The following is a 13,105-nucleotide window of genomic DNA, read 5'->3' on the forward strand; positions in this document are numbered from 1 at the left end:
TCGCGTTAGGTTTCAGCGGTCAAGATTATAGTTATAAAGTCGGTCGTCAACCAACTTTGACTCCCTTGTCTAGCTGGCGTTCTTTGACTTTTCCTTTTTTTTATTGTCTTTTTTTCTTATTTCCTTTTACGCCTGGATGTTCGATGACTTTATTGGTTAAATTTGAACCGTTTGATTCATGATCCATCATCTAGCTACTTTTTTCTATTTCCTCTCTTTCCATTTTTATATTCTTTGCTATTATTTTTATTTCTTTTCTACTATCATGGCCGGTCCAGCTAAATTTATGTTTGGGCCTTTGGTGTCTAACAACAATTAATTATTTCACAAGCAATTATTTTTCTTTTTTCTTTTGGGTAAACTAAATATAGTTTTTGGCCACTATGGTTGTTGTTACACAATCCAACAACATATCTTAATGAATGAACCTCTTCTAGGAAAGGGTGATCAATCAATACAATAAAAGTCCTTTGTTTTTCACCATGTGATGACACATCAGCTTTAACATTCAAACTCGTGTTAACATATCGATTAAAATCAATAGCCAACAAAAACATTTGAATTAATACAATTAAGATTTCTAAACCAATAAAAAAACTATGTGACACTAGACATATCAATTAGGCCCAGAGCCCGAAAGTTGGTCCGGCCTGACCCGGTTTTAAAAACACTGAGCTCGGACTTAAATATATGTCCAAAAAATTGGGCTTTTTGGACTCAGCCCGTTCGGGCTTAAGAGTTTTAGGACTTAGTCCAATGGGGCTCGGACCGGCCCGAAAAGCCCGAGAGCCCGAAGGCTGGTCCGGCCTGACCCGACTTTGAAAAACACTAAGCTCGGACTTAAATATATGTCCAGAAAATTGGGCTTTTTGGACTAAGTCCGTTCGGGCTTAAGAGTTTGACTTAACCCAATGGGCTCGGACCGGCTCGAAAAGCCATTATACAAATATAATTTTTTTTTTGTTTTAACAAGATTGTTTCATTGCAATATTTGATTGTAAATAAAGTTTAAAACTCTAATCTTAGTTTTCATATTTACTTAATACCCTTACTTAATATTTTTAAAATCTTTATTTGTGATATTTATATGAATTATATATATATATATATATTTTGGTTAAAGTATAAATATTTATTTGGTTTTAAATTATTTATTTGTTTTATATTAAGTTGGTTTAGAGAGAGGGAGAAAGGGAGAGAGAGAGAGAGAGAGAGAGAGATGTGAAGATGAAGGAAGAAGAGAATAGAGACATAGAGATATCAATTTCTCAAGTAAGTCCCTCCCTAACCACACAATTGTCGTCTGATATACAAAATATTAATAAAATTCACGAAAGAGCAACTTAGGCATGACAAAGTTCATTAACTTCTTTTAGAATCGCAGGTCTAATTGAGGTAAAGATGTCGTTTGTGTAAATTGACTCACCTCTTTTTTGCTGACTTAGGTCTTGAATGAAGATGATATTGAGCAAAATGATGCTTTGGACTAGAACGTTTTTTTTTCAAGGTTTAGTACAAAAATGCTACTTACTACTACTCTAGAACTCTCTATGTGAAAATTATCATTATTATTTCCCTTTCGATCTTAGTAAATTTCAAAAGCTTCATCTTTGATTTGTAGCAAACAACCGATGATACATTGGAATCATGGTTATGTAGTTGCAATATCTAAAATGGTTGGAGGCGTGCTTCAATATATGAGTTATGGACAAAATGAAACAACTAACATATGCCATGTAGAGAACACCATTAAAAACAGAATCGCCACCTTCATATGAGAAAGTGATTCAAAATGTTTGGTTCAAACCTTTGGTTCTCCTAAGCATGGCCAAGACTTCAAAGCTTTATAAAGGATATCTTGTGGAGAAGTTGACAATGATTTAAACGAAACACTTTATTCTAAAATCGTCAAACTAACTAATCAACGTCCACTAATAATACTTACATAGGAAAATCTTATCCCGATTTATCATGTTGTATTGGAAAATTGAACTAAATTGGATGGCTTCATTATAAAAATACGAATACAAAAAAAAATATTATTAATTACTACAACAAAACTTTATTAATTATGATATATTTGATTCCAAACAACATAAAAACAAATAGTATTCCACAAAATACAAAATAAAATAAATAAATAAATAATAATCTAAAACAACCCGTGACGTAGCGCGGGTACCAACCTAGTGTTCTCAATTTTCACTGACTATTTGAGAACATTGGTACACTGACTATTTGAGAACATTGGTAAGAAAAATCCATAAAATTAAGCCTCACCTGAGATCCAACAACTTACCGAACAAAATCAATTGAGGACTTCATTATCAAAGGTCTCTACAGTTGAAATATTAAAGGTTACCTTGTCTCGCTGGATCCTCAAAAGTAAATATACTACTGGATCCTCAAAATCTGTAGCCTCTTTCCCCTCAGTGAGCATGCAACGCAACGAAAATCAATAGCATCAACTTTTCGAAAAAAAATAGCCTCTTAAAAGCAGAAACAAGTCAACTGGTGTGGAGATGGAAGCTCCAGGTTCGTCCCTATTGAGGCTTTGAGAGATAAGCTTGAAATTTTCAGTATTTTGCTTTCTATGAAATCTACACTGGGAGTATCAAACACAGAAAAGCCACCCCACAAGCACATGACGTACAGATACAAGGGAGTGTAGGCAAGCAGGCCGAAACAGAACTTCCACTTTACAACATCAAACAAAAGCGATTAGCATCAACTAAAGAAAAGATTGCAAACTGCAAAATCAGACAGGCATAAGCAAATTATAAGGACATGGCATAAATATAATGGTAACCAAAACATATAAAGGCATTAAACACCACATCCACATGCATATAAGAAAGAAAAACTGCAATCAAAATTCAATCATCGATGCCAAAAAAAATCAAAAAGGGAGTCTGGCTCCTTCACATCCTCAACACACCTACCTATTTGAAGAAAGGAAATTCATAAATGTAAAAGCTAACATCACAAGCATTATATTATATCATTGGGACTAAAAAAGAAAACTAGGAATCAGATGTAGCACACCAAAATGGATAAACAAGGAAGAGAGACCAAGTAACCTTAAAAGACTTAACAAAAAAACAGGCATAAGAAGAAATGCGAATTACACTAGGTTAGCTAGATGAGAGGAAACATTATTACTGTTGACGAGAAACATCCAATGAAAAGTTACACTTATTCGTGTGAAGCTTAAAAAACTTGTTATGCCCATATTCGATTGGTGGGCCTTGGGCCAAATTGCTTTTTTTTTTATAAAAAAAAGCCCAATCAAAAGAAGAAGATTGGGATTATTGCGCCGCCGGCATTGTCTCTCGATCGTTTAAAACCTACCCCTCGAATCCTCGATTCATACCTCTCTCATAAGCTAGCTTTGCGTTGCTCTGATTTCGCCTTCGCTTCTCTCAGTCAGTCTCAGGTTTGTCTCGAACCTCAAAATAATATGTTTAGGACAAGTCTAACTGTACCCTTCTTGTGTTAGTGATAGATGATGATTTATGTATAAATTGGATTGAGTTGATGATGAAGATGGGTGGTGTAGAAAGAAATAAATAAATCTTACTTAAAAAAATCAGGGACTCTGTTCAAAATTATCATCGAATTGGCTTTGTTAGATACAGTAATAATTTATATATGATTTCCCGTCTGTTTGTTTGTTTGTTTGATGAATTGATTTTTATCCTTCTTGTTAAAAAAAATGGGTACGGTAAAAATGATTCTGTCAACGAAGAAGAGGGATAAATATTTTCAGTTAACGATTGAAGAGTGCTCGTACAAAAAAAGTAGATGCACTATGGAAGATGATCAGCACTTCATCACCATCATCATCATCTTCATCTATCCCCAGAACTGCGGAAGAATTAGCTTTCCTGAGTGCAAGGAGGGAGAGAGCAAAGAGGAGGCGTGCAAATATGAAAGCCTTGAAGGGGGACCTTGATGCTATCACGCTTGATATGGGAAGCAACAAGACCTCGTTGCTTGACTCTGCAGGAGATTCGAATGAGAATGAGACTCAGGTTTGCAACCAACGAGATCCCCCTCTCCTCTTCTCTTTTCTTCTCATGTTGCAAAATTAACTTATGGGTTTTTTTCTTCTTCTTCTTCTTCTTCTTCTTCTTGTGTCTAGGCAAATAGGATGCAAGGTGTCGTACATCCTCACAGATCCGGTGATGGGACAGGTAAAAAAAACAGACATCATCATCTTTACAACAAACTCTTCAGTTTTTTTTTTTACTTTACTTTTATGATATGATGCTGCAATTTTTTTTGCTTAGTCCCTACCTTTTATTATTAGTAGTATGCCTCTTGACAGTCTACAACCTCTCTCATACAGGTGCTGACCCATCTTCTGAAGAATCAGAGCGCAGCACAGACACACATGCAAGCCCCTCTAGCGGCTATGAACCGAAATCATAAGCTTGCTTACTAGCGCGATGAAGGGGAATCATATTAATATAACATTAAAAAACTGTGTTTTCTGTTATTATTATTTTATCTGTCAAACAAAAAGCTTGCAACTCGCGGTGCTCATGTCTGCTGACTATTATGGTGTTCTGAACAAAATTGCCATATCTTTGTCATATTAACCAAGCTTCACGTTTCTTTTTATTACAACAAACCCATTCTTCAGAACAGACAACACCTAGCAAGCTTTTTTTTACCAAGTCCTGATTTCTTTCTCATTGGGTTCTCAAGTCTTGTCAAAAAATTTAACTGGAGACCGCTGTGTTTAACGATCTTGTGTTATCTTGTTTAGACATATGGTTTAGAGAGAGAGTTGGGTGAACTGAAATACGAATAGTATTGTTGTAGCTATGATCTTTTAAGTCTTTCCCATTTTGATGTGCCTAAATATAGTAACATTGAATCAAATTCAAACGCAGTATAGAAACAACTAGTGATGCATCTGCAGAATACATTCAAGAACAAACGGACATCATCGATTTGTGATGAAAGCAGATGGATTGAAAAGGAGGAGCCACTCTGTTGCCATTAAAGCTGTTCGGGGGAGTACTCAAGGGACCTCCTATATCAGAGACCAAAACCACATACAGTGGAGAGACAACACTGCAGAGAAACAAAGCTGCCTGCCTATTCACACACTAAGAAAAGTTGATTATCTATGAATGTCTGTTGTCCGTATCGTCGGTTCAGCAAGCCGTTAGTTGTGTTTTCAACAAGCATTGCACATATATCTATATAAGATATGTATCCAACATGCATATATGTAAACAATATATAATAAAAGTTACCTGATAACCCCGATGGCAACACACATCAGCCGTTGTTTCCAGTCAAGCTTTGTAGTCGAAGCGAATTAACCGAGGTAACTCAACAACAATGATTACCTGACAAATGAATACATACCTGAAGATATGAGCAAGAGTTCAACATGGTATCAGAGCTCAACTTGATAGATAGCCTAGGAGCCTGTGCCTGTTAAAGCAAGAAACAAAAAAAAGTGAAGAAGTCAGAACAAGAGTTACCAAAGAAAAAACCAGAAAAGAAAACCAGAGAGATGGCGATAAACCTGCAATTATCTCAACTTGTTGTAGTCTTTGATGGCCAGAATTACGAGTTCTGGTCTGCAAAGATTGAAAACTACACTCATGAATAAAGATCTCTGGGATGTTGTCAAAGATGGAGTACCAAGCCGAACCTACATACAACTCCTAGAGCAGAAAAAGGAAAAGATACTGTAAATTGGAAGGGTCGCTTAAAACCAAAGACATTGCTGCCCTTCAACTCATTCAGCATGCTGTAGCAGACATCGTTTTTGATGAAGTCCTCTCTGAAACTTTAGCAGATCAAGCCTGGAAACTCTTGGAGCAATCCTACCAAGGTAATGAGAAAGTCAAAACTGTTAAACTTCAATCCCTAAGAAGAGAGTTTGAAATCTGAAAATGAAAGAAGGAGAAAAAGTCAAAGCAATATCTGATAGGATCCAAGCTGTAGCAAATGAAATGAGAGCATTAGGAGAAGGCAAAACTAACTTTGATTTAGTTGTCAAAATGCTTGCTTCTATGCCTAAAAGCTATGCTTCCTTATCTTCTCTAAAGGAAGAAACTAAAAGATCTAAAAGACTGTCACTTACGCTGAACTAATTGGCTCCTTGGAAGCACACGGGAATAGAGCTGAATGCAACAGAAACTCAAACCTGAAATAGCAGCTACGGCATTTATTACGAGAGAGACGACATTGACTGTGAGCTGAAACTGGACGAATTAGTGAATGTTGGCACAGACTGATCGCCCCCAGCGAACAACCTACAAATTAAAAGTCACACAAGTTAAAGGTTGAAATATATAATCGAACAAATGAAGTACCTTGACACCAGCATTTTGACAACTATGAGTCTATGAAGAACCATATAAACTCATAAATCAAAATAAAACTGTAAATCATATTACCTTGGGCGTCATCAGACTTATGCCATGTCTAAGGAACTGACCCTCACATAAGAGGAGTAATGACCAAAATATGCAATATTCCCAAGATGCTCCAGAATGGCAGAAATACCAGTAGAAACCAGAAGAAACAAACTGATAACAAGGTAGGATGTTAAGACATGAAAATCTCAAGATGATTTTATGGAACCAAAAGCTGGTCACTTACTTGGGAATCTTGGTTACTAGTGCTCGTGTAAGGGGAGCAATTCCAGCTCCAAAGGGAACTCGACATGTTTGGATATATCTTCGAAATAGTATGCCCATCATTACAACATATACCATGTCTGTCTGTCAACAGAAGCTGTTCAGCAAACAGATATGACAAGAGGCACTCTTTGATGATAGTATCTAAACCCCAAACAAAGACAAAAACATATGTTTAAATTATTAAATAATGTACTCTTCCCCATATATAACCACGCCGGGTCCATAAGCAAGCTGCAAAATGAAGTCATCGATCATCAGAAAACATTATTCACAAGAAATATCTTAAGATTAAGTTTCAATCAAAGATCTGAAGTATGCTCTGCACCTTAAAACAGGAAATTGGTTTCCAAAATGGGACGGAAACCTGTAAAGACAAAACAAAGCAGAGTTATGTTACAAAAAAACATATCGAAAGTAATTTAATCGATGATAAGACAGAAGATGAGTTGTGGCATACGTATCAGGAGAACTGTTGTCAATAAGAAGCTTCTGGAGCTCAAGTGAAATCTTTAAAGCCTCTCATGATTTGGTATCTGAATCAAAAATCATCAAGATCTTTGTAACCAATGTGAGAATCATTCAAGTTTAAAAGGTTTAGGGTGTCAAAAATTGAACAAACCTTAGCATTCTGCAAACTAGGAACCAAGAGAGAGTAGTGATCTGCTGCGTTGTCTGGCTCCAAGCCATATTTTATTAACCTGAAACATATTAACATGTAACTAGAAGGAAAATAGAAACACAGAACCAAATAAAAAAATTGAGAAACAAATAAAAGAGATGTGCTTAGAGCAAATGAACCCATGAGAACGCTTGAGAACAATCAGTGAAAGCCATCAATGATTGATAAAAGCATCATCCTAAAACCTGAAATAACAAAATAGACAAGTAAATATCAACATATAATGAGAAGAAGGAAAAACAGAGAACCAAAGTGAAAGTTCTGAAGCAAATTGAGATGCGAATAGAACAGAGGAACCTGTGGCCAGATGATCATATCATAATTCGCTTCTGAAATACCTGCAAGACGAAGAAATAAACGTAAGGACTAAAACAAAAGCAAAAAACAAAGACAAAAAAAAAGTAAAAGAAGTGTAAAGAGGAAGAACAGAAGAACGAAAGCTACTTGGACTGAAGAATAGACGGAGGAGGACTGGATGAGAGATCACATTATTTATAGAGATAAAATAATCTGTAAAACTAATGGACGGTCATAATTTCATCTCATCTGATGTTTTAACGGTTAGGATTAAAAGTCACAAAGTCGGTAGTCAAAATAACTTGACTCTTTTGTCCACCTGGCGCTCCAGCACTAACTTTTCCATTTTTTCCTATTTCCTTTTCCTATTTTAGATTTTCTTCATATTCCTTCTTTTTAATCGTTGGTTTTGTTGTCTACTGGTTGAAAATACAAAAGAGATATATGACCGTTGCGACGATATAACAATCTATCTAAATCAGCTCAGTTAAATACAAACCAAAAAACAAAATTCATCAAATTAATTGATCAGCAATTATAATTTATTTTTAAATGACAAATTTTCGCTTTTAATTTATATACAAAAGTCAATTACAAAATAGCAGAATGTAATTAAAGACATTCCCTCAAATTATACAATTCATATTAAAAAAAATGTTGGGTAAATCAATTATCATAAAATACAACAAAAAAAGCCAACAAAAGGGTATAAAATTGTTTGATGAAGTCATCACCATCTATTATCTCAATTGCTAAAAATATTCAAAGTCAATGTAATCAGGATCATCACCACCGCCGTTAGACTTACTGCAACCACCACCACCACCTTTATTATTCTTCTTTCCGCCGCCGCCTCCGTCGATAGCTGCCATAGACTCTTTATCCTTGCTTGCGTAACACGTAAAATCAACAGGTTCCGGTACATGCGGCGGCGTTGCACCACGAATCAGCGCCCAGTTCACACCTTCAAAAAACGAATGCTGCTTGATCTCCGTCGCGCCTCGTTTGTAAGCGATCCGTTTTTGCGGCTCTTTAACTAATAACCCTTTGATCAGATCTCTCGAAGCCGAGCTCACATGAGGAACCTCAGGGAATCTAAGAGCTTGTCCGATCACGTTGTGAAGCGTCGCACGGTTCCCTTGTCCTTTAAACGGCGTCGCTCCGTAAAGAAGCTCGTAGATAAATATTCCTAAGGTCCACCAATCTACGGCGCTTCCGTGTCCTTCTCCACGGATGATCTCCGGTGCTAAGTACTCGTGTGTTCCCACGAATGACATTGATTTAACGTTCGTTGGCTCCGCCATGAGTTCCGGCAGTGATCCGTTAACGAAGAGTCCAAAATCCGATTTGGCCTTTCGGTTCTTCTTCGATGACTGTAGAATCCGCGGGAAGAATGTGGACGGTTGGATACATCCTTGCACCGCCGCGTCCTCGTCTATGAGACCGACGGGTCGACCGCTTCCGCTTCCTCCGCCGGCGGCGTGAACAGAGGAGGACTTGACGAGAGTTGGACTGACGGAGCATCGGAGGGATAAATCGAAATCGGAGAGCATAATGTGCCCGTCGTCTCTGACTAGAACATTCTCTGGCTTCAAGTCACGGTACACGATACCGAGCATGTGCAAGTACTCCAATGCCAAAAGCACTTCAGATGCAAAGAATCTGTAAGAGACCAAAATAAAAGAGTTTGTTGATTCATTGATGTCAATAGATATATAATTAGAATTGTCTTTTGTTAGAATCATTTTAATCAATTTTGATTTCCCTGACCTCGCGGCGTCTTCTGTGAAACATTTGTTTGGTTGCTTCTGTCTCAAGGAATAGAGATTACCTCCGCTACAAAACTCCATGACTAAGCAGTAGAATTTATCAGTCTCGAAGTGTGAGTATAAAGTTGGCAAGAACGGGTGATCAAGCTGAGACAAGATCTCTCTCTCTGTTTGAGCTCGCAACAGCTTGTTCCTGCTAGCCAAGGAAGCCTTGTCCATCACTTTCATGGCGAAATAGGTGTTGGATCCTCTTAGCTCGACTAGGTATACACTACCGATGTCTCCATAACCTAGCCGTTTTAGAAGCCGGAAATCGCTGATACCTAGCTGGACTCCTTTGGAGGTCAACATATTCACAGTATCCCACCTTATGTCACCACCTGTGTGTGGCTTAGAAGGATTAGAAGAAGTGCTCTCAATGCTGTTGCTTCTTGAACTCATATTGCTATTGTTGTTACTGTTGTTTTGTTTAGTGTTTAAGTTTGATTGTGACTCGGTCATGTTGGAACCAGGTGAGGATGGGATTTTGGGACTAGGGATTGGACGGTGGTGATTGCTGAACCCAACCGGCTCTGGTTTTATAAGACTCTCCATCTTCGTGTGATCAAACGATGGCTTCTGCATCTCTTTGCGTGGTTGTGGAGTTTGATGAACGATATCTAACGGTGGATAATTCGAATTTGTTGTATGATTAGCTGATTCTTTTGGACCCAAGGACGAGACATGATGATTTGACTGCACAAGAACAAGAAAAACAAAAAAAAAAAAAGATCTCAAACTACAAGTAGATATGCAAACTCCATTAAGTATACTCAGAGAGCAGCCTCGTATATATACCTCTAAGGAGTCAAGAAGCTTCTTTCCAGGCTTGGTTAACATCGCCAGCGAGAAAGCAAGGCGAGTCACACCTAGAGATCAAAGAAACCTGTTTGAATGTTGAAAATATAATAAAAGCTTTTGGTTAGAAAGAAAGGGTCAAAATGTGTTAAAGAGTTCCTTGATCATCCAAATGGGGACATTACTTGGTGTCACGAATGTTAAATCCCTTCCTCATCATGTCTTGTGCATAGAATCTAGCAAAAGGGTTGGTCTGCACGTCGAGGTACGTACGTAATATTCTTTATAATTTTGTTATTGTTTGTAGTTTTGGCAGGAAAATAACTTGAAAGAAATGGAGCAGAGAAAGATTGCAGCATTTTACCTTCCGTGTCTGAAATTTTCGGAAGCCATAGGATGACTTGGAGCAAATTTCACAAGGAAAAGAGAAATAAATAACCCTATATATCTGATTAGTTTTTAGATTTATAATTGTGTGTGTTTCTTTTTTTCTTTTTTGTTAAATTTTGTTGGATGAACAGAAGAAGAGTTTTCTAGGAATAAAGAAAAGAGGGTGGAAAAAGACAAAGTGATTAATTAAGAAAAGAGAGGAAAAGAAACGGACGGAGAAAAAGTAAATATCAATTTCTGAGTTCCAAACAAAGTGGAGAATTGGTGGAGGATGAAAAGGTCTGAGAATTTCAAGACAAAGGAAATTGTGATGTCCCCCTTTTTTATCTCCAACCAAGAAACTTCATTCAATTCTCTCTTCTTCTTTTTTCTTTTTTTTTTTTTTTTTTTTTTTATTGTTTCCTTTATGATCAATCAATCAATATACACTTCCAAAATGGCTAAATCATATCACATTGGTTCCATAAAGTCAATATACCTTCAATTCATACATATATGGAAAACCCTTGGATTGTTATTTGAGTAAAACATTACTATATAACACAAACATAATTACCCATAAATACTAATCTTAGAAAACTCTTATCTCCTTGACAAAAAAAAAAAAAACTCTTATCTACATTTGTTTTTTTTTTCTAAACAATTTATTTTGACAAAGGAAAAAAAAAACTTTCTGATTGTCAAGGAATCCATCATTTATCAATCAGCTAGTTTTAAAAGGATGTTTATCAGTTTGTTTATGTAAAGAGTGTTCAACTTTTCTAAGATGAAAGATTTAATTCAATAACTAAGTAAGTAGTTTTACTTCGGGGGCCTTGTATTATTGGGCCTGCTTTAGCATATTCCAAGTAAATATGATTCACCCACCAACCAAATCAGCTCAGAGTAAGACTCTGTTGTTGTTGTTGTTGTTTCCGGCGATGAATCAGATGGAAGCGCCGCCGCTTCACCCCTTGGTAGAGCCGTTGTCGTATCTGTTGGGAACTTGGAGAGGACAAGGCGAAGGTGAGTATCCGACCATACCTTCCTTCCGATTCGGAGAAGAGCTCCGTTTCTCACATTCCGGCAAGGTAAACCGATCAGATCTCGTTTCATCATCATTTTTTTTGCTAGATCGAATTCGAATCTAACTGAGCTGAGGCCAGAGAGAGAGAGAGAGAGAGAGAGACGACTTTATCCTCGAACTTGTTGTCTATGTAGCCCGTGATAGCGTATACGCAGAAGACATGGAAGTTGGAAACAGGAGCTCCGATGCACGCAGAGAGTGGTTACTTTCGTCCAAAGCCAGATGGTTCCATCGAAGTCGTCATAGCTCAGAGCACAGGTCTCGTCGAGGTCCAGGTAATATATATATAAAATCCCAACTCTTCCAAAATCATGATCTTTATTATGTTTCTGATTATGATTTGATCTCAGAAAGGAACATACAAAAATGGATCAATCTTGCTCAAAAGTGATATTGTGGGAAACGCATCAAAGGTTTTTAAGATGGAATTCCCCCTAGTTACCAATTCCTCTATAATAATGAACTTTGCATTTCTAATTGAGATTTGTTTTGTTTTGTTTTCTTCTTCTCTGACGACAGGTGAAGGAGATAAGTAGAGCATTTGAATTGGTTGATGGAGGAAAACTAGCTTACGTGGTTCACATGAGTACTACCACTATTAACCATCTTCAACCACATCTCAAAGCCATACTCCATAAGATCTAAATTTCATAGTTACTTCCTATGTAGGGATCACGCTGTTTAGTTCTGCAAGTTGTAACAACATTTTGATACTCTCTTTTGTAAGATCAAAATTTCCTTGCAAGTGGGAATCAAAAGAAAAAGGAACAAGATTGGAGTATTAAATGGGCTTTTCTTGATAACAGTTAATAGACCCATTAACGTCCATCTATTAAGGCCTCATAACATACGTTTTTAGCCCATTAGTACGCATCAATTTAAGAATTTTTCACTTCACTAATCACACTACACAAAAATTAAACTTTCAATATATAGCAAGTTCGTCCGCGTATGCTGTTTTCTCCTAAACTATTGGCACACACATTTTATGAACTAAGTCATGAAACACACCCCCAAGTTATTGTCGATGCAAAGTCAACAAATTAATTAAAGTAAGATTAATTTTCTAGACACAACAAATTAAATTATTGTAGATGCAATCTTATAAACTTATTTATACATACGTAATCACACATATAACAACAGATATTTATTTAATACATAAGAAATAAGATAAAAGACGGGAAGAAAAAAGGGCTGAAAAACAAAAAGAATAATATATAGATGTGAAGCAGACACGTTCAGGCCACGGCAATTACAAAACGTGGCACCTTGTAATTCTCTTACGCTCCACAAATTTGGATTATTGTATTAAATAGTTTCATTTGGTTTTTCATTTTCTTGGCTAATTTGGCTTCTTATGTTTGTGGTGTTGACATATATTGTACTTGAT

At 36.7% G+C, this 13,105-nt stretch overlaps 3 protein-coding genes and 2 long non-coding RNA genes across 9 annotated transcripts; 2 read left to right on the forward strand and 3 right to left on the reverse strand.

Moving 5' to 3' along the window:
• The first annotated feature begins 3,304 nt into the window (after positions 1-3,304).
• Positions 3,305-4,636, forward strand: LOC104752357 (uncharacterized). Of its 4 annotated transcripts, none has more exons than XM_010474469.3 (4): positions 3,305-3,436; positions 3,749-4,034; positions 4,145-4,196; positions 4,352-4,636. In XM_010474469.3, exons 2-4 carry the CDS (start codon positions 3,819-3,821, stop codon positions 4,432-4,434), a joined length of 351 nt encoding a protein of 116 aa, XP_010472771.2. In that variant the 5' UTR covers positions 3,305-3,436; positions 3,749-3,818; the 3' UTR covers positions 4,435-4,636. The 4 variants fall into 4 exon arrangements, with proteins under 4 accessions (XP_010472771.2, XP_010472774.2, XP_010472775.2 ...); XM_010474472.3 differs by having other exon boundaries at positions 3,311-3,436; positions 3,770-4,034; XM_010474473.3 differs by having other exon boundaries at positions 3,322-3,436; positions 3,866-4,034.
• A 164-nt stretch (positions 4,637-4,800) lies between these two features.
• Positions 4,801-6,099, reverse strand: LOC147926030 (uncharacterized). Its single transcript, XR_015583466.1, has 3 exons — positions 6,012-6,099; positions 5,549-5,852; positions 4,801-5,454 (listed from the first exon to the last, which is right to left on the reverse strand). It is a non-coding gene; the product is annotated as an uncharacterized LOC147926030 (long non-coding RNA).
• Positions 6,100-6,767: 668 nt separating this feature from the next.
• LOC104752358 (uncharacterized) lies at positions 6,768-7,423 on the reverse strand. The gene is made up of 4 exons (XR_761928.3): positions 7,294-7,423; positions 7,132-7,207; positions 7,000-7,038; positions 6,768-6,905 (listed from the first exon to the last, which is right to left on the reverse strand). It is a non-coding gene; the product is annotated as an uncharacterized LOC104752358 (long non-coding RNA).
• A 768-nt stretch (positions 7,424-8,191) lies between these two features.
• Positions 8,192-11,154, reverse strand: LOC104752359 (serine/threonine-protein kinase AGC1-7-like). Of its 2 annotated transcripts, none has more exons than XM_010474474.2 (5): positions 10,621-11,154; positions 10,442-10,509; positions 10,257-10,344; positions 9,421-10,154; positions 8,192-9,312 (listed from the first exon to the last, which is right to left on the reverse strand). In XM_010474474.2, exons 3-5 carry the CDS (start codon positions 10,296-10,298, stop codon positions 8,403-8,405), a joined length of 1,686 nt encoding a protein of 561 aa, XP_010472776.2. In that variant the 5' UTR covers positions 10,299-10,344; positions 10,442-10,509; positions 10,621-11,154; the 3' UTR covers positions 8,192-8,402. The 2 variants fall into 2 exon arrangements, with proteins under 2 accessions (XP_010472776.2, XP_087345978.1); XM_087489852.1 differs by having other exon boundaries at positions 10,257-10,327; positions 10,621-10,797.
• Positions 11,031-12,498, forward strand: LOC104752360 (peroxynitrite isomerase Rv2717c). Its single transcript, XM_010474476.3, has 4 exons — positions 11,031-11,716; positions 11,847-11,987; positions 12,063-12,125; positions 12,232-12,498. The coding sequence occupies exons 1-4, from the start codon at positions 11,501-11,503 to the stop codon at positions 12,355-12,357; spliced, it is 546 nt and encodes a 181-aa protein (XP_010472778.1). The 5' UTR covers positions 11,031-11,500; the 3' UTR covers positions 12,358-12,498.
• Positions 12,499-13,105: the final 607 nt, after the last annotated feature.

This window comes from Camelina sativa, chromosome 16 (assembly GCF_030686135.1).
Source record: "Camelina sativa cultivar CO46 ecotype springtype chromosome 16, ASM3068613v1".
In the NCBI taxonomy this organism is placed as follows: Eukaryota; Viridiplantae; Streptophyta; class Magnoliopsida; order Brassicales; family Brassicaceae; genus Camelina; species Camelina sativa.